We start from the raw sequence: 18027 nt of genomic DNA, 5'->3' as shown, positions 1-18027 counted from the left end.
ATTAGCGTTTGGGGTCCCTCCTCCTGCCCTGGGAACTTTGAAGCCTGGCTCCTGGCAGAGAGTCTCCCAGCAGAGTGATTCCTTTTCACTCCTGTTGCTGGAAGCAACGGCAGGCTGCCGGGATCATAGAATCATAGAATCATGGAATAATAGAGTTGGAAGGGGCCTAAAAGGCCATCAAGTCCAACCCCCTGCTCAGTGCAGGAATCCACCCTACAGCATCCCTGAAAGATCAGCAGCGAAGCAGCTTGAGGACCATTCTCTCTGTGTCTGGATTGCCCTCTGGATCCCTACTCAACAGTCCCCTTAATTCAGCGCTTATTGCTTAAGACATTAGGATGTGCCTGGGCACACCTGGCACACACCTTGTGCATGCCTATGGCGAGACACACACCCCGACCCGGTATCCCAATGGCCCTGCCATACTTCATTGGAATGCTGTTTTGAGCCAACCTCCCTGCCCCAGTGCATAATCCACCTTCCCTCCTTAGACAAAGAAGGGTGTCAATCCTCTTGCAGACCAGAGCAGAGTTCACTTTTGGAGAAGATCTTTGAAGGCTGCATCACAGGCCACAGCTAGACCGAAGGTGCATCCTGGGATCCTCCAGGGTTCGCCCCTGCCTGAGCACTGGATCCCCTGTGTGTCACCTAGATGAACAGGTTTGACTCCTGGACGATCCAGGGATAAACCTTAGGTCTAGCTACGGCCGTAGCTAGACCTAAGGTTTATCCCAGGATCATCCTGGGTTCGCCCCTGCCTGAGCACTGGATCCCCTGTGTGTCACCTAGTTGAACAGGTTTGACCCCTGGACGATCCAGGGATAAACCTTAGGTCTAGCTATGGCCCCGGTGGTGAGCAGGGCCCCAAATGCCAAAAACAGCAGCTTATTTTACTTTAAAAGAGAACATTAATGAATGTGCGGATTAGAAATGTTCTTAGGGATTTTGTTTGATTTAGCGGTATATAAATATCACAAATAAAGAAATAAATGTACCATAGAAAAGAAAAGGAAAAGAATAGAAAGGCTTTTACTGCCAGTAACCAAGCCTTAGAGGAGGCATTTCAACTTTTTGGATTAAGGTAGGGTGACCCTATGAAAAGGAGGACAGGGCTCCTGTATCTTTAACAGCTGCATAGAAAAGGGAATTTCAGCAGGTGTCATTTGTACATATGGAGAACCTGGTGAAATTCCCTCTTCATCACAACAGTTAAAGCTGCAGGAGCTATACTAGAGTGACCAGATTTAAAAGAGGGCAGGGCTCCTGCAGGTTTAACTGTTGTGATGAAGAGGGACTTTCACCAGGTTCTTCATATATACAAATGACACCTGCTGGAATTCCCTTTTCAATACAACAGTTAAAGCTGCAGGTGCCCTGCCCTCTTTTAAATCTGGTCACTCTAGTATAGCTCTTGCAGGTTTAACTGTTGTAATGAAGAGGGAATTTCACCAGGTTCTCCATATATACAAATGACACCATATATACAAATGACACCAGCAGCCATTAAAGATACAGGAGCCCTGTCCTCCTTTTCATAGGGTCACCCTAATTAAGGGGGGAAACTGTACAAAACCCAGGAAACCAAGAAATGGCCCATGGTTTGAGCCAAGGAAAGGACCCCGTCTGGTGACCTCTGGGGGGCCAGATTGAGACCCCAGGCAGGTGTGATTTGGTCCATGCGGCCATAGGTACGCAACTGTATGCATACCTCTGCACCAGAACTCCACAACCCAGGACCTTCATTCCTTTCTCCATCAAAACTCTCCAGAATGAAACCAAACTCTTCCTTCCATCCCTACATGACACTGGGGGGTTGCAGTTCCTTCATTACAATTATGCCCCCCCCCAACTCCCCCCCCCCAACATTTTAAAGTCCTGACAGGTGCTCTAAACAGCCCCATTCCATCCGAATTCCTGTTGAGCTCTTTTTGAAAGCGAGATGCGATCTGGTCAATTTTGTTGCTTTGTGAAAATTATGTAAATTTAGCATCTCTCTTGGGCTCCTCAAGAGAAACCATCTGCCTCTGAATTTTATCTCAGAATGTCTGGATGTCTGTGCGTTTTTCCCCCTTTAAATGAAACAGGCTCTGTGGGAGTTAGGAGGATTATGAAGCCAGAAGGAGCAGCCGGCCCCCTGCGCGCTGGAATTGGGCAATTGTTCAAGAAATTGAAGCCTCAAGAAGAGATGCTGATGGTGGCTCAGTAGTTATCAGTGGGGGCTGGGGGCTCTCATGTCAGTAGGGTGGTGAATCCGCTCCGGGTTTCAGCCAGAACTTTGGATTGCTCCTTTAGACTTCTGACTGGTTCTGACTAAAACCCAGAGCAGATTCACCATCCCACTGACTAGGGTGACCATATGAAAAGGAGGACAGGGCTCCTCTATCTTTAACAGTTGCATAGAAAAGGGAATTTCAGCAGGTGTCATTTGTATATATGGAGAACCTGGTGAAATTCCCTCTTCATCACAGCAGTTAAAGCTGCAGGAGCTATAGTAGAGTGACCAGATTTAAAAGAGGGCAGCTTTAACAGTTGTGATGAAGAGGGAATTTCACAAGGTCCTCCATATATACAAATGACACCTGCTGAAATTCCCTTTTCTATGCAACTGTTAAAGATACAGGAGCCCTGTCCTCCTTTTCATAGGGTCACCCTACCACTGACATCAGAGCCATGAGCCTCCACTGATGATTATAACAGGCCTGCTGGGTGTCAGCATTGTGCTAATGGTCACCTTAGAAGACACACAAGACTCCCCCACAGTTACATTTCATTTAAGTATTTATGTATTTATGTATTTATTTATTGCATTTTATATCCCACCTTTTTTCCTTCAAGGAACTCGAGGTGGTGTACCCAATCCTCCTCCTCCTCCTGTCCATTTTATCCTCACAACAACAACCCTGTGAGGTAGGTTGGGCTGAGAGCCTGTGACTGGCCCAAAGTCACCCAATGAGCTTCCATGGCTGAGGTGGGGGGACGGGGACTAGAACCCGGATCTCCTGACTCTCAGTCCAACACTCTAGCTGCTATGCCACATAGTGGGGTGGGGGGTGGGGGAGACAAAATGACCGATATTCTCAATCCCAGCTGCACAGCCTTGACCCATGTTCTGTTGACAGAAGAGTGTTTTTAAAACAGAGCACAAGCTGAGATAGAGGAGCCTCTGGGCAAACATAACAAATGTATGGAACTCGTTTATGGAACTACAGCAAAATTATGGAGGATTGCTCTAACAGCAACAACTGTAAGCCATGCAGGGAATGCTTCTCAAATTTGCAGATGACACAAAATTGGGTGGGATACCTAATACCCTGGATCTTGATAGGCTGGAGTGCTGGGCTGAAAACAACAGAATGAAATTTAATAGGGATAAATGCCAAGTTCTACATTTAGGAAATAGAAACCAAATGCACAGTTACAAGATGGGGGATACTTGGCTCAGCAATACTACAAACGAGAAGGATCTTGGAATTGTTGTAGATCGCAAGCTGAATGTGAGCCAACAGTGCGGTATGGCTGCAAGAAAGGCAAATGCTATTTTGGGCTGCATTAATAGAAGTATAGCTTCCAAATCACGTGAGGTACTGGTTCCTCTCTATTCAGCCCTGGTTAGGCCTCATCTAGAGTATTGCGTCCAGTTCTGGGCTCCACAATTCAAGAAGGACGCAGACAAGCTGGAGCGTGTTCAGAGGAGGGCAACCAGGATGATCAGGGGTCTGGAAACAAAGCCCTATGAAGAGAGACTGAAAGAACTGGGCCTGTTTAGCCTGGAGAAGAGAAGATGGAGGGGAGACACGATAGCACTCTTCAAATACTTAAAAGGTTGTCACACAGAGGAGGGCCAGGATCTCTTCTCGATCCTCCCAGAGTGCAGGACACGGAATAACGGGCTCAAGTTAAAGGAAGCCAGATTCCGGCTGGACATCAGGAAAAATTTCCTGATTGTTAGAGCAGTGCGACAATGGAATCAGTTACCTAGGGAGGTGGTGGGCTCTCCCACCCTAGAGGCCTTCAAGAGGCAGCTGGACAACCCTCTGTCAGGGATGCTTTAGGGTGGATTCCTGAATTGAGCAGGGGGTTGGACTCGATGGCCTTGTAGGCCCCTTCCAACTCTGCTATTCTATCATTCTATGACAGCTAAACGGAACTTCTGTGAACAGAGGCAGCATACCTGAGAACCAGGTGCTATGACAAACAAGAAGAAATCATGGCCCTCTCTTTCTTTCACCCTCTCTTTGTGGATGTCATGTGGGTATCTGGCTGGCCCCTGCTGGAAACTGAGGCCTTAGCTAGACCTAAGGTTTATCCCGGGATCGTCCCGGGGTCATCCCTGTTCATGTAAATGGCTCACAGAGGATCCTGGGAGCAAGCAGGGATGACCCCAGGATGATCCTGGGATAAACCTTAGGTCTAGCCAAGGCCTGAGCTTGCTCTCACTTGGAAGGAAACGTAAGGAGGTTCACAAAACCGCCCAGAGAGCTTCGGCTGTGGGGCGGTATATAAATGTAATTAAATAAATAAATAAATAAATAAATAAATAAATAAATAAAAGTAAAGTTTCTTGTCCCCTCCTTCTACCTGCACTCCCTTAAGAGGCTAGGGGGTCCTCCTGAAGGGAAAGGGAGAATCACCTAGAATTGGATGGACTTTCTCCTGTGGTTACCTCCTACCCCAGAATCCTGGACTAGATGTACCTCTGATCTGATCTTATAGGGGTCGTCTTACATTCTTATAAGGAAGACTGCTAGTCTAAGCCTAAGCATTAGATAGCAAGGTCACCTACCTATTTGCCAGATGTCTTCCTACTTCTCCCAGAGAAAAGTGGTCTGCAGACAAGAAACCCAACACACACACACACACACACTGCCAAAGACATTGGAACAGATGTTGAGAAGAAGCCATATTGCACAGGGCACCTTCCTAAGGTAGCCAAAAGGAAGGAATAAAACATGGCCTTTGTGGAGAGCAACCCTCACCTGTTGGAGAAGACCTTGCTATAGTTGAACACCTGGATCTCCAGCATCTCGTTGACGTCAATGCTGCTTGCGATGGGCCACCGGAATGTCTGTGAAAAGATATCCAGAGGAGAGGTGAGGAGGGCCCCCATGTACGGACGCCAAGTACTCCACAACACACAAACAGACATTTCTGAAATATTTTAGGCTCTTCTACACCAGTGTAAAATTGACATCCCATTCAGATGTTGACATCCAGAGAATCTAGGTGTTGATACGATTCTGGTGCTCATGGTTTGTGGAGAAGAGCCTGGAAGTGAGCTACTGGTTCTTCAGGGAGCCTCTCAGGAGGACTCTCGGTGCTACATCCCTAAAATAAGAGATGCTTGGGCTCCAAGTTGCCCAGAGATTGTCCTCTCTTCTCTAGGAGCCCCTTCCCCTCCTTCCTTGCAGATTGGTGGGACCTGGCTGTGGACACTCAATGGTGAGAAGGAGTTAAAACTCTTTTGGCCTCGAAACATCCCAGCCCTGGTCCTTTCGGTGGTGATGGTGGTGGTATTCTTGTGAAGCATTTCAGAGACTAAAAACTATTTCAGGACTTAAAAATCGAGTAAGTTTATATCATACAATTTTGCCCCTCTCTCACCCGCCCCCCCTTTCCTCCTATGATTTACCCTGGTGTAACTGAGTTTTTGAACAGACGTTCTCAAAAACTGTTTTTTCTCCCCCACTTTAAAGTTTCAAGGGTTTGTGACAATCACAGTGACAATTCATAGAATCATAGACTAGCAGAGTTGGAAGGGGCCTACAAGGCCATCAAGTCCAACCCCCTGCTCAAAGCAGGAATCTACCCTAAAGCATCCCTGACAGAGGGTTGTCCAGCTGCCTCTTGAAGGCCTCTAGTGTGGGAGAGCCCACAACCTCCCTAGGTAACTGGTTCCATTGTCCTACTGCTCTAACAGTCAGGAAGTTTTTTCCTGATGTCCAGCCGGAATCTGGCTTCCTTTAACTTGAGCCCGTTATTCCGTGTCCTGCACTCTGGGAGGATCGAGAAGAGATCCTGGCCCTCCTCTGTGTGACAACCTTTCAAGTATTTGAAGAGTGCTATCGTGTCTCCCCTCAATCTTCTCTTCTCCAGGCTAAACATGCCCAGTTCTTTCAGCCTCTCCTCATAGGGCTGTGTTTCCAGACCCCTGACCATCCTGGTTACCCTCCTCTGAACACGCTCCAGCTTGTCTGTGTCTTTCTTGAATTGTGGAGCCCAAAACTGGACGCAATACTCTAGATGAGGCCTAACCAGGGCCGAATAGAGAGGAACCAGTACCTCATGTGATTTGGAAGCTATACTTCTATTAATGCAGCCCAAAACAGCATTTGCCTTTCTTGCAGCCATATCGCACTGTTGGCTCATCTTCAGCTTGCGATCTACAAGAGTTCCAAGATCCTTCTCGTTCGTAGTATTGCTGAGCCAAGTATCCCCCATCTTGTAACTGTGCATTTGGTTTCTATTCCCTAAATGTAGAACTTGGCATTTATCCCTATTAAATTTCATTCTGTTGTTTTCAGCCCAGCGCTCCAGCCTATCAAGATCACTTTGAAGTTTGTTTCTGTCTTCCAGGGTATAAGCTATCCCACCCAATTTTGTGTCATCTGCAGATTTTATCAGTGTTCCCTGCACCTCCTCGTCCAAATCATTAATAAAAATGTTGAAGAGCACTGGCTGCCTGCAAAACAATGAATATCAATTGAAAAGTAAATCAGAAAGCCTTCTTATACCAGTGCTGGCACCTGGCATGTTCTCCTGGGGGAAGAGTTCCACAAAGTTCACATGGCAACCGAGAATAGGGGGCAACCTCTGGTCCCCTTGCTCAGATGGCAAAGGTAACGACCCCCATCATGCCGTCCGGCCTTTCTTTGGGTCACTGCCTCCACTACCCTCAAACTGCTCACAGTGGGCTATCACAGAGCTCCTTTAATCCGAGCGGCTAATATTGGTGTGCAAGTCCAGGCGGAGGAATGATTGCTCAAGAAAGGTTAGAAAATGTCTCCAATAGCCGTGCGCCGGAACGTTTGCGCTCGTCCCACGGGGACCTCTGCAAAACAGTGTTGCCGAACAGGAAGCGGTTGATAATGGGAAGGTGGGGAGGTTGCATTGAGGTTCAGTGTGAAGGGAATGTTCCCTGCTGTGGGCCGAATGCTGAAGGTTCACCTTCTTTTAAATCAAAGGGACAGAATGATTACTTAATCCTGAGGTCTGCAACGAAAGAGATTTGGTTGTTGTTGCTTTCTTATCGCCAATGGGCCTTTACTAGGGCTGTGCTCTGCTTCACTTCAGTTCGGAGAAGCGACGTCAGAGCGGCCTGATTTGCCTCCGGAAAATGTGGAGGCGGATTGATTCGGGGGGGGGGGGGGGCTGTGGATCGAGGCAAAGAGGATCGCCTCGATCTGGAGCTCTGGACACAGGTAAGTGGGGGGGCAGGGGGGACTCATCTGGTGCTGCTGCCACAGTCCCTGTGGCGACGGCGATGGAGCCAGGTAAGGGGGCAGGGAGGAGGGAGGCTTACCTGTGTCCATCGTGGTCCATCGCAGGCTTCAATTGAGGCCCCGCAGCTTACTCTTCCGCTTTTGCCGGGGCCTCAATTGAAGCCCGCAATAGACTGCGATGGATGCAGGTAAGGGGGCAGGGGGGTTGTCCTACCTGGCACCACCAGCGGTACTGTCCATGCAGTGGCAGCAGCAGTGGCAGAGCCAGGTAAGGGGTAGGGAGGAGGGAAGCTTACCTGCGTCCATCGCAGTCCGTCGCAGGCTTCAATTAAGACCCCAGTTGAAGCCGGAAGTGAAGGCCATGGCCTCTTCCAGCTTCAAGCTGGGGCCTCAATTGAAGCCCGTGATGACGGACACAGGTAAGGGGGTGGGGGGTGGCTTACCTGGCGCCAGCACCACTGTCCATACAACAACGGCGGTGGAGCTGGATCTCGCTCCGCAGAGCGGAGTGGCAGATGGGCGGATCAGCCCGAAGCGGATCGGGCCCAATCCAGAAGTTTCAGATCGGGCCACAAAATGGATCGGGGGGTCCGTGCACAGCCCTAGCCTTTACGCAGTTTCAAAAGAAGCCAAATTGCAGGTCCCCACTAGGGAAGCTGCCTTATACCGAGTCAAACCTTTGCTCCATCAAGCCCAGTATCGTCAACACTGACTGGCAGATGCTCTTGAGGGTTTTAAGCAGGTGTTTCTTCAACCCTACCTGGAGATGCTGGGTGCTTCTGCCTGCAAAGCAAGGGCTCTTGACACTGAGGGGTGTAAAAAAAAGCAGAACACCCAACCTTCCTGCACAGGAATAAAAAATTACAGCCGTCTCTTCTCTGCAGCCCTATTTTTAATCTTCCCCTGGCTTTAGCACAAAGAAGTGTGGCTTGTGAGAGTAAGTGTTGTACTGACACTGAAATGAACAGCTTGGGTAGTAGTTATCAGAACACTGGGAACAAATGCTTGCAAATACCAGAAACATTTGCTTAGCAGAGCTGGAGGACAAACCCTAACAAGCAAACATTCTCTGGAGAAAGAGGCTTTGCATGTAATCTCTAGGAGAGGGTGGGTAGTGGTGGGGGTGAACTTAAAACTCTGCATCCAGGAAATCCAAATTCATGGGCAAGCAAAGGTGAGTTCTGCAACCCATATATTACGCAAATGCAGTGCCTAATTGCTCGTATTTCAGCATTCCCCTGAAATCTGAGCATACAACAAGCCCTTCCTATCACCATCTGTCTCCACCCAATACCCTACCTCATCATAATATAATTTTGTTTTCAGCAATGGGATGCAAAGAATTGCCACGTCGCTCACATTTTTTTAGTTTACTGAGGGGCAAATCAACAAGAGCTAGAAATCTAATAATGGGCAAATTGATTCAAAAATAAACTCAGCAAACCAAAGTCTTCAAACAAAATAGCAGTGGAGGCTGGTGGCTCCAATGTCAGTGGGGTGGTGATTCCACTCTGGGTTTCAGTCAGAACCACCAGGACTCTAAAGGAGCTCTCCAAGGTATGAAGACTTCTGACTGGTCCTGAATGAAACCCCGAGCAGATTCACCACCCCACTGACATCGAAGCTACTCAACTACACTGCAAAATAGCTCAGTTTCCCACCCCCCTCAATCCGAGTTCTGAATTTGTACCCTGTTGGGTGGGCAATGATGATGTCCCTAGGAACACAGAATCATAGAATCATAGAATAGCAGAGTTGGAAGGGGCCTACAAGGCCATCGAGTCCAACCCCCTGCTCAATGCAGGAATCCACCCTAAAACATCCCTGACAGAGGGTTGTCCAGCTGCCTCTTGAAGGCCTCTAGTGTGGGAGAGCCCACAACCTCCCTAGGTAACAGATTCCATTGTCATACTGCTCTAACAGTTAGGAAGTTTTTCCTGATGTCCAGCTGGAATCTGGCTTCCTGTCACTTTAGCCCGTTATTCTGTGTCCTGCACTCTGAGAGGATCGAGAATTGATCCTGGCCCTCCTCTATGTGACAACCTTTTAAGTATTTGAAGAGAGCTATGATGTCTCCCCTCAATCTTCTCTTCTCCATGCTAAACATGCCCAATTCTTTCAGTCTCCCTTCATAGGGCTTTGTTTCCAGACCCCTGATCATCCTGGTTGCCCTCCTCTGGACACGCACCAGCTTGTCTGCGTCCTTCTTGAATTGTGGAGCCCAAAACTGGACGCAATACTCTAGATGAGGCCTAACCAGGGCTGAATAGAGAGGAACCAGCACCTCAAGCGATTTGGAAGCTATACCTCTATTAATGCAGCCCAAATAGCATTTGCCTTTCTTGCAGCCCTATCGCACCGTTGGCTCATATTCAGCTTGCGATCTACAATTCCAAGATCCTTCTCGTTTGTAGTAGTGCTGTTCTCTAGAGACATCGGGCTCAGGGGATTCCAGATCATCCTTGGATGAGGATTCCTCCACTAAGCCTGTGCGCACCAGTTGCTGGGGAACATGGGCGGGAGGGTGCTGTTGCACCATCTCTTGCTTGTTCATCCCTGGCTGATGGCTGGTTGGCCCCTGTGTGAACAGAGTGCTGGACTAGGTGGACCCTTGGTCTGATCCAGCATCAGGGCCCTTCTTAGGTTCTTATGAGTGAAGTTGACAGTGAAAGGCACTACTTGGATTTCATTTTAAAAGGGTCAGGGAACAGGGGCTGAGAAAGACCTTTTCCTGAGACCTTGGAGAGCCATTGCAGTCAGCCAGTGTCAACAGTACTGGGCTAGATGGACTAAAGATCTGACTCAATATAAGGCAACTTCCTGTATTCCTAATGTAAAATCAATGCTTGTGTTTGCATATGGCAGGTTGTCAACTGACCCCCGTGGAAAAGGGGATGTGGTTACCGCTAGATGGATGGAGCAGAGAGCTCTTCTTACGTTCTCATAACTGACCTTTTATTCAGTTACTTTCCCCTATAAATAAATGAACGAACAAATAAAAAAAACCACTAATGCCAATTTTAATTGGCAGGGATGAGATCTAAGAAGATGCTTCTGGGAAAGTCTTTAGATTCTAGAACTTTACTGTAGTAGCAGAATGAAAAAGGAAGCGTTGGAGACAGCTTTCCTTTGTTAAAGGCCTGGCTTTGTTTTTAATAAAACAGTGAGTGATCTTACCCTAGTTAATTGCAATATATAAAAAGGACATACGGTAATTGGCATCGGGGTTTTGGCAACAGGCAAATTTATTTACAATAAATAGATTAAGACTCTGTTTAAATAGTAGATGATGAATCAGTGAAACATTCTTTTAACCTGTTCACATTTCTAACTGCCGTCATATGTCAAAGATCTGACATGCCGAATAGTTCGTGGGAATTCAGCAGTGGGAGGCCTGGACAGCATCCACATGGCTTCCTCCTCTCTGCAAGGCCTGTACCACATGTCGCAGTACATCTGCTGAGCATGCACACTGTGAAGTGAGAAAGTGGAGCAGGAGCTTAGGAGCTGAGCTGGCACAGCCCCAGCTCCAGTTTTTCGCTTTTCGCCAGTAATTGCAGTCCAGGAAGAGAAGCTGAATCCATTTCATTGTCAAGAGTCAATAATAGCCAGGTTGTTCCGGCGCCCAACTCCCTTCAGCTGAGAAATGGTTACCCCCTCCAACAATTCTCAAGCTATCTCCAATATCTGAGGCAGTAAGCCTGTGTGCACCAGTTAGAATCATAGAATCATAGAATAGCAGAGTTGGAAGGGGCCTACAAGGCCATCGAGTCCAACCCCCTGCTCAAGGCAGGAATCTACCCTAAAGCATCCCTGACAGAGGGTTGTCCAGCTGCCTCTTGAAGGCCTCTGGTGTGGGAGAACCCACAACCTCCCTAGGGAACTGATTCCATTGTCGTACTGCTCTAACAGCCAGGAAGTTTTTCCTGATGTCCAGCTGGAATCTGGCTTCCTGTCACTTGAGCCCGTTATTCCGTGTCCTGCACTCTGGGAGGATCAAGAAGAGATCCTGGCCCTCCTCTGTGGGACAACCTTTGAAGTCTTTGAAGAGTACTATCATGTCTCCCCTCAATCTTCTCTTCTTCAGGCTAAACATGCCCAGTTCTTTCAGTCTCTCTTCATAGGGCTTTGTTTCCAGACCCCTGATCATCCTAGTTGCCCTCCTCTGAACACACTCCAGCTTGTCTGCGTCCTTCTTGAATTGTGGAGCCCAGAACTGGATGCAATACTCTAGATGAGGCCTAACCAGGGCCGAATAGAGAGGAACCAGTACCTCCCATGATTTGGAAGCTATACTTCTATTAATGCAGCCCAAAATAGAGAGCTTCGGCTATTGGGCGGTATAAAAATGTAATAAATCAATCAATAAATAAATAGCATTTGTCTTTCTTGCAGCCCTATCGCACTGTTGGCTCATCTTCAGCTTGCGATCTACAACAGTTCCAAGATCCTTCTCATTTGTAGTATTGCTGAGCCAAGTATCCCCCATCTTGTAACTGTGGCTTTGGTTTCTATTTCCCAAATGTAGAACTTGGCATTTATCCCTATTAAATTTCATTCTGTTGTTGCTGGGGAACATGGGTGGGAGAGTGCTGTTGCACCATGTCCTGATTGTTCATCCCTGGCCAATGGCTGGTCAGCCGCTGTGTGGACAGGGTGCTGGAATACATGGACCCTTGGTCTGATCCAGCATCAGGGCTCTTCTGATGTTCTTACTTCCAGCAGATTTAGCATGCAAAAAAAAAAAAATGAATCATGAAATATTTAAAACCAATAGAACAATGCCACTGCCCAATTCTTGAGTTCTACAAGCAGAGAGTGGGAGAGCTGATACCGTGGATAGAGCCTGGGGAGGCAATGGGTGCCAATGTGCCCTCAGACTTTTTCTTGGCATCCTCCAAGGTGCCCTGCCGTATCCTCAGTCTTTTAGGCAGGTTACTTGTCCTTGGAGATGAGCCAGGTCATCCATGGCAGCCATTTTGTGGTGGTGCCCAGGACGGTTTCTGAAATTGCCAGATGTGCTCGTGGGCCTAACATGATTATGAACCCCTGGATAGAGGACTGGAAGTCTACCTAGGAAGTCACGCCATGCAGATCACTGGGCCACTGTGGGAAAGCCATTGCGGCTGCTTCCAGAAGCCAGAGAACAAGAACAAAGCCAGGACCGAAACTAGCTTCCTACTAGCACTGGTCTCATTCGGTGATGATTGACGTGAGGACTCCGTCGTGCACAAAAGGGCCATTCCCGATGCAGCCACTGCCTTTGAACCAGCAGCAGGGGACATGGCAACGTTTTCTCCAGGCAGCCAGCCTGGAGCAGCCTGGTGCTGAAACAAGCGCTGCCCGTTCCTCCTGGCTTCTGTGGTCTCCCTGGAGAGACGGGGAGAAAGTCCACACAAGAAGAGACTGCAGCAAAACCTTCCAGCGTGGAGTGCTGCAATTCCCCTTCTCCTGATCGACTGCGCCTGAAGAGGGGTCTTCTTCACAGGCAGTGCAGCTACCAAAGCTTTCCCCATCACTGAGATTGTCTCCCCACATCTCTCTCAATGCACCACCTTTTTGGGGTAGGGCGGGCAGAGGGACAGGCCTTCCCTCAGGCAAGTCTTGAAAAATCTTGACTCCCCCCCCCCCCAAGTCCTCTGGCAGTTCCTGGGCTGACTCTGGGTGCAGCTCCCTTCCCAACTCATCTCTTGCAGTGGAATTTACTTCCCCAATGTTTGGGTAACTTGTCTTTTAAGCAATTATCATCTTTAGAATCAGTGGGGTAGTGGCAACTTTTGAAACCATGGGGAGTCCAACTTTCTGGGCAGCTGTGTTGATCCATATCAGCGAACCCCTTCTAGCTGGTTTAGCTCCATCAGGAGCAGGCCTTTTGAAGTGATGCCACCAAATTCCATAATTAATCAACTCATCTCGAGGCTGGACCCATGTCTTACAAATCGAGTTTGCCCTGGCTATAAACCCCTGCCTATTGTTCAAAGCCAGCGCTGGGGTAACTTGTCCTTACCAAGATGCAGGATTGCTCTCCAGGGTCCTGAATTTGAGCTCACAGTCCCTGAGTCAGTCCCTGCGCTGGGGTTCTGGTCCTGCACTACTCCAGAACCCCTGTGTCACCTCACTTAAGCCATTGCCTAGTAGGGATTATGGAGTAACATGGATCATGTTATGGAGTAACATGGATCATGTTACTCCACTTCTGAAATGGTTCCTCTCTATTCGGCCCTGGTTAGGCCTCATCTAGAGTATTGCGTCCAGTTCTGGGCTCCACAATTCAAGAAGGACGCAGACAAGCTGGAGCGTGTTCAGAGAAGGGCAGCCAGGATGATCAGGGGTCTGGAAACAAAGCCCTATGAAGAGAGACTGAAAGAACTGGGCATGTTTAGCCTGGAGAAGAGAAGATTGAGGGGAGACATGAGAGCACTCTTCAAATACTTAAAAGGTTGTCACACAGAGGAGGGCCAGGATCTCTTCTCGATCCTCCCAGAGTGCAGGACACGGAATAACGGGCTCAAGTGACAGGAAGCCAGATTCCGGCTGGACATCAGGAAAAACTTCCTGACTGTTAGAGCAGTATGACAATGGAATCAGTTACCTAGGGAAGTTGTGGTCTCTCCCACACTAGAGGCCTTCAAGAGGCAGCTGGACAACCAATAATCTGTCAGGGATGCTTTAGGGTGGATTCCTGCATTGAGCAGGGAGTTGGACTCGATGGCCTCTTAGGCCCCTTCCAACTCTGCTATTCTATGATTCTATACTCTGATTTTGTACTGACTGAAATTACAGTACATGCTAAGAAAAGGTTTGCCCTCACCACCACCACCAAAGTGCTACCTGAGAAAATTTCTAAAAGATCTATTCATAGTTGGGCTAAGGATGTGAAATCAAGGCCACTCACAGAAGGCACATTCTGCACCCGTGGACAGAGAAGGCAGAAAGTTGGACCATACGGGCAGGAGGATTTACTCCTCTGCCTCTTTGGGCATCAGGGCATCAGCCTACGAGGCTACCATGGCACGATACCAGACTCGATGGCCTCTTAGGCCCCTTCCAACTCTGCTATTCTATGATTCTATGAGTGTTAGAGTAGCTGTAGGAGTTGGGCAACTTCAACCACAGCTGGAAACCTAGCAGGGCTTTCCCCAAATTTCTGCAAGGGCCAGAAATGTAGAAACCAGCGGATTGTGCATCAATAGCTTACATCCGAAGTTGGAAGGCATGATTCATTTTCACAACCATCCTCGTAAATTACAAAGGAGGAGGAGGAGGGACAGATTTCAGGAAAAACTCAACTCCCGTTATCCCAAGGGTCTGGGGCAGCTTTCAGAAGCAATTACAGCTCCTTCAAAGCCATTTACAAGTTGTTCATGAATTATTACAACAACGCAGCCCGCGGACAGCCGTTTTTGTGCACAATTCATTGATTGCGAGATGAGAAGTAACTACATTGTTGGCTGAGACCTCCATCGATTTCGGCAGTGACAGGAACGCCGCTGTGCTTGCGATGATCAGTCAGCACAGCACAACCTTAATCTTGCAAGGGAAATTGGAGGCATTGTACATGCATAATGGAACCGATGTCTGTGGTCCGAAACTCGGAGGGCAGTTTGAAGATAAAATATGAGAGGGAGGGATGGAGGGAGGTCTGCAAATCATCTGAATATTTATTTGAAATATGCTTAACCTTATTTGCATATAAGTTGCCAATGTCAGTGGGGTAGTGAATCCCATTCAGCTACAGTTGTCCATGCTCTCATAACCACTCATTTGGATTACTGCAATGCGTTATACGTGGGGCTGCCTTTGAAAATGGTCCAGAAACTTCAACTGCTACAAAACAGGGCAGCACAGTTACTAACAGGGACTGGCCAGCGAGATCACATCACACCAGTCCTTTTCCAGCTTCCTTGGCTGCCAGTCCAGGTCCAGGCCCGATTCAAAGTGCTGGTATTAACATTTATAGCCCTAAACGGCTTGGGGCCAGGTTATCTGAAGGAACGCCTCCTCCCATATGTACCTGCCTGGACCCTAAGGTCATCCTCAGGGGTCCTTCACCTAAGGAAATGAGGCAGGTGGCTACCAGGAGGAGGGCCTTCTCTACTGTGGCACCCCAGCTGTGGAATGAGCTCCCTAAGGAGGTTCACCTGGCACCTACACTATATTCTTTTAGATGCCAGGTGAAGACTGGCAATGTTGCAATTCAACAATGAACTAGATAATACAGATCATCATCCAGAATATCTTGTTTTGCAGAACTTTCAAAGTTGAGTTTCTTCAGTGGTGATTTCATTATTAACAGGTCTGTATGACCCTCATATCCATTTTCCTTTATTGGACTGTGATGATTATGGTCATGTGCTGTGTAAAAGCATACAGCATAAAGCAGTAAATATACACAGCTAAAAACAAATTAAACCATAATTAACCATAAACCAAATTAAGTTTAACAATAAACCAAGTTAAATTTATACTGCTGTCTCCTCCAACTGAGAGCATCTCTTCAGGCAGGGAACGCTCCCTTTTTAACTGGAGATGTCAGGATTGAACCTTTGGCCTTCTGGGTGTCAGGCAGGTGCTCTCTGCCAGTGAGGTCTCCGTCCTCCGTCCAAGTAAATTCTCCCTGTCATCATGACCACCGTCACATGTGCTTTCAAGCTGGTCTTTGACTCCCAAGGAAGGGTCGTACTTTGGAATGTGTCGTGGTTCAACGTTTGTCTTATTCTGGGGCTGTGAACAGCTGTGAAGGCAAAGAGCACGGAGGCCCCTGAGTCTCAGCTGCGATGGCTGGCAGAGGCTGGCACGCTGCCTCCTGTCCAAGGCTACATAGAACACGGAAGAGCCGCCAAATCTCCCCTAGCAACCACTCAGGCCTCCCAAGGAATTCTGCAGGCGGAACATTTTGAGAATTGTTATTGTGTTCGTGCGGGGTTCTCAGTGGTTTAAGGGTGATGCCAGGCTGAGCACGACCAGTCAAAACACGTCCCTGATGAATGGATTTTTGGTGGTAAGGAAAAAGCAGTGGGGAAAACATGGGAGGGTTACAACTGGAGGAGGAGGATGTCTAGACACCCATAGCAGCCGTAACATTCCATGAACGAGGCAGGGAGGTCGCACAATAACAGCTTTGCTTGGAAGCACTTGATGTCATATATTTCCATCTGAGTTTTTAATCATAGAATCATAGAATAGCAGAGTTGGAAAGGGCCTATAAGGCCATGGAATCCAACCCCCTGCTCAATGCAGGAATCCACCCTAAAGCATCCCTGACAGAGGGTTGTCCAGCTGCCTCTTGAAGGCCTCTAGGGTGGGAGAGCCCACCACCTCCCTAGGTAACTGGTTCCATTGTCGTACTGCTCTAACAGTCAGGAAGTTTTTCCTGATGTCCAGCCGGAATCTGGCTTCCTGTAACTTCAGCCAGTTATTCCGTGTCCTGCACTCTGGGAGGATGGAGAAGAGATCCTGGCCCTCCTCTGTGGGACAACCTTTCAAGTATTTGAAGAGTGCTCTCATGTCTCCCCTCAATCTTCTCTTCTCCAGGCTAAATGTGCCCAGTTCTGTTTGTGGGTTTGTTTGTTAGTTTGTGGGTTTGTTTTTTGTTTTTTTCATTTTTCTGAGCCACTCTGAACCCAAATTAACAATAATAACAATATCCAAACAGTGAAATTTATCAGCTGAGCAATACAATGCTAACCATGTTGACTTAAAAGGAAGATCCACCAATTGCAAATGGGGCTTACTCCCTAGTAAGCCGTGGAGGCTGCTGGATCCGATGCCTGTGGGGTCATGAATCCACTCCGGGCTTCAGTCAGAACCGGTCAGAACTCTAAAGGAGCTTTGCACCTTGGATAAGTCCTTGAAGAGTTCTGAGTGAAACCCGGAGTGGGTTCACCATCCCACTGGCATTGGAACCACCAGCTCCACTGCTAGTAAGTGTGTTTAGAGCTGCAACTGACGTTTGTCTTTACACACACACACACAGAGAGAATGAGAATCTCTAGGGAAATTATTTCTTTATTGCAACAGATTAAAAACATCCATTAGGATCCTGTTCCTAAAGGTAGACGTCTTCCATTAGCATTGTTTAATAAAACTACCTTTCTGTGGCTCACATTTCACTGTCAAATTAAGAGGCAGAAATCAAAGACCTTTAATAGCTGGGTGCAACACAGGGCACCTACAGCTTCTGTTGGTTTCGGAGAGCCAGAGGACGGGTGGCCGTGTGCCCTACTTTACACAGGACAGTCCCTTCTTTGAAGAGCTGAGAGAGGGCAGCCCTGGCATTGAGGACGTCCTCTGTTCAATGGATTCTCCATTCCAAGATGTTTTACAGATCAGGAACTGCCAGAAAGGAGAGCAGCAGCCCTGGGAGCTGCCCATCCACAGCCAACAGCACCAGGCCAGAGACTGAGCAGGCCATGTTGTCGCAGTCATCCCCGCTATGGTGAAATGTGAGGTGGATTCACAGTTGGCTACAGAATCGGACTCAAAGAGTACTTATCAATGGAACCTTCTCAAACTGGGGAGAGGCAATGAGTGGGGTGCTGCAGGGCTCAGTCCTGGGCCCAGTGCTCTTCAACATGTTTATTAATGA

The 18027-nt window shown here is 48.1% G+C and overlaps 1 protein-coding gene across 2 annotated transcripts in view; it reads right to left on the bottom strand.

Annotated features, from left to right (window-relative positions):
• OTOF (otoferlin) overlaps nucleotides 1-18027 on the bottom strand; it is a 187287-nt gene that overhangs the window by 133304 nt on the left and 35956 nt on the right. For both annotated transcript variants that reach the window (XM_063123783.1, XM_063123781.1), the window contains exon 3: nucleotides 4977-5065. In XM_063123783.1, the coding sequence (XP_062979853.1) occupies nucleotides 4977-5065 (89 nt within the window). The remainder of the gene's footprint in view (nucleotides 1-4976; nucleotides 5066-18027) is intronic.

The sequence above is a fragment of the Elgaria multicarinata genome, chromosome 4 (genome assembly GCF_023053635.1).
Source record: "Elgaria multicarinata webbii isolate HBS135686 ecotype San Diego chromosome 4, rElgMul1.1.pri, whole genome shotgun sequence".
Taxonomy (NCBI): Eukaryota; Metazoa; Chordata; class Lepidosauria; order Squamata; family Anguidae; genus Elgaria; species Elgaria multicarinata.
The sequence above is the reverse complement of the archived record's forward strand: the minus strand, read 5'-3'. Positions and strand labels throughout refer to the sequence as shown.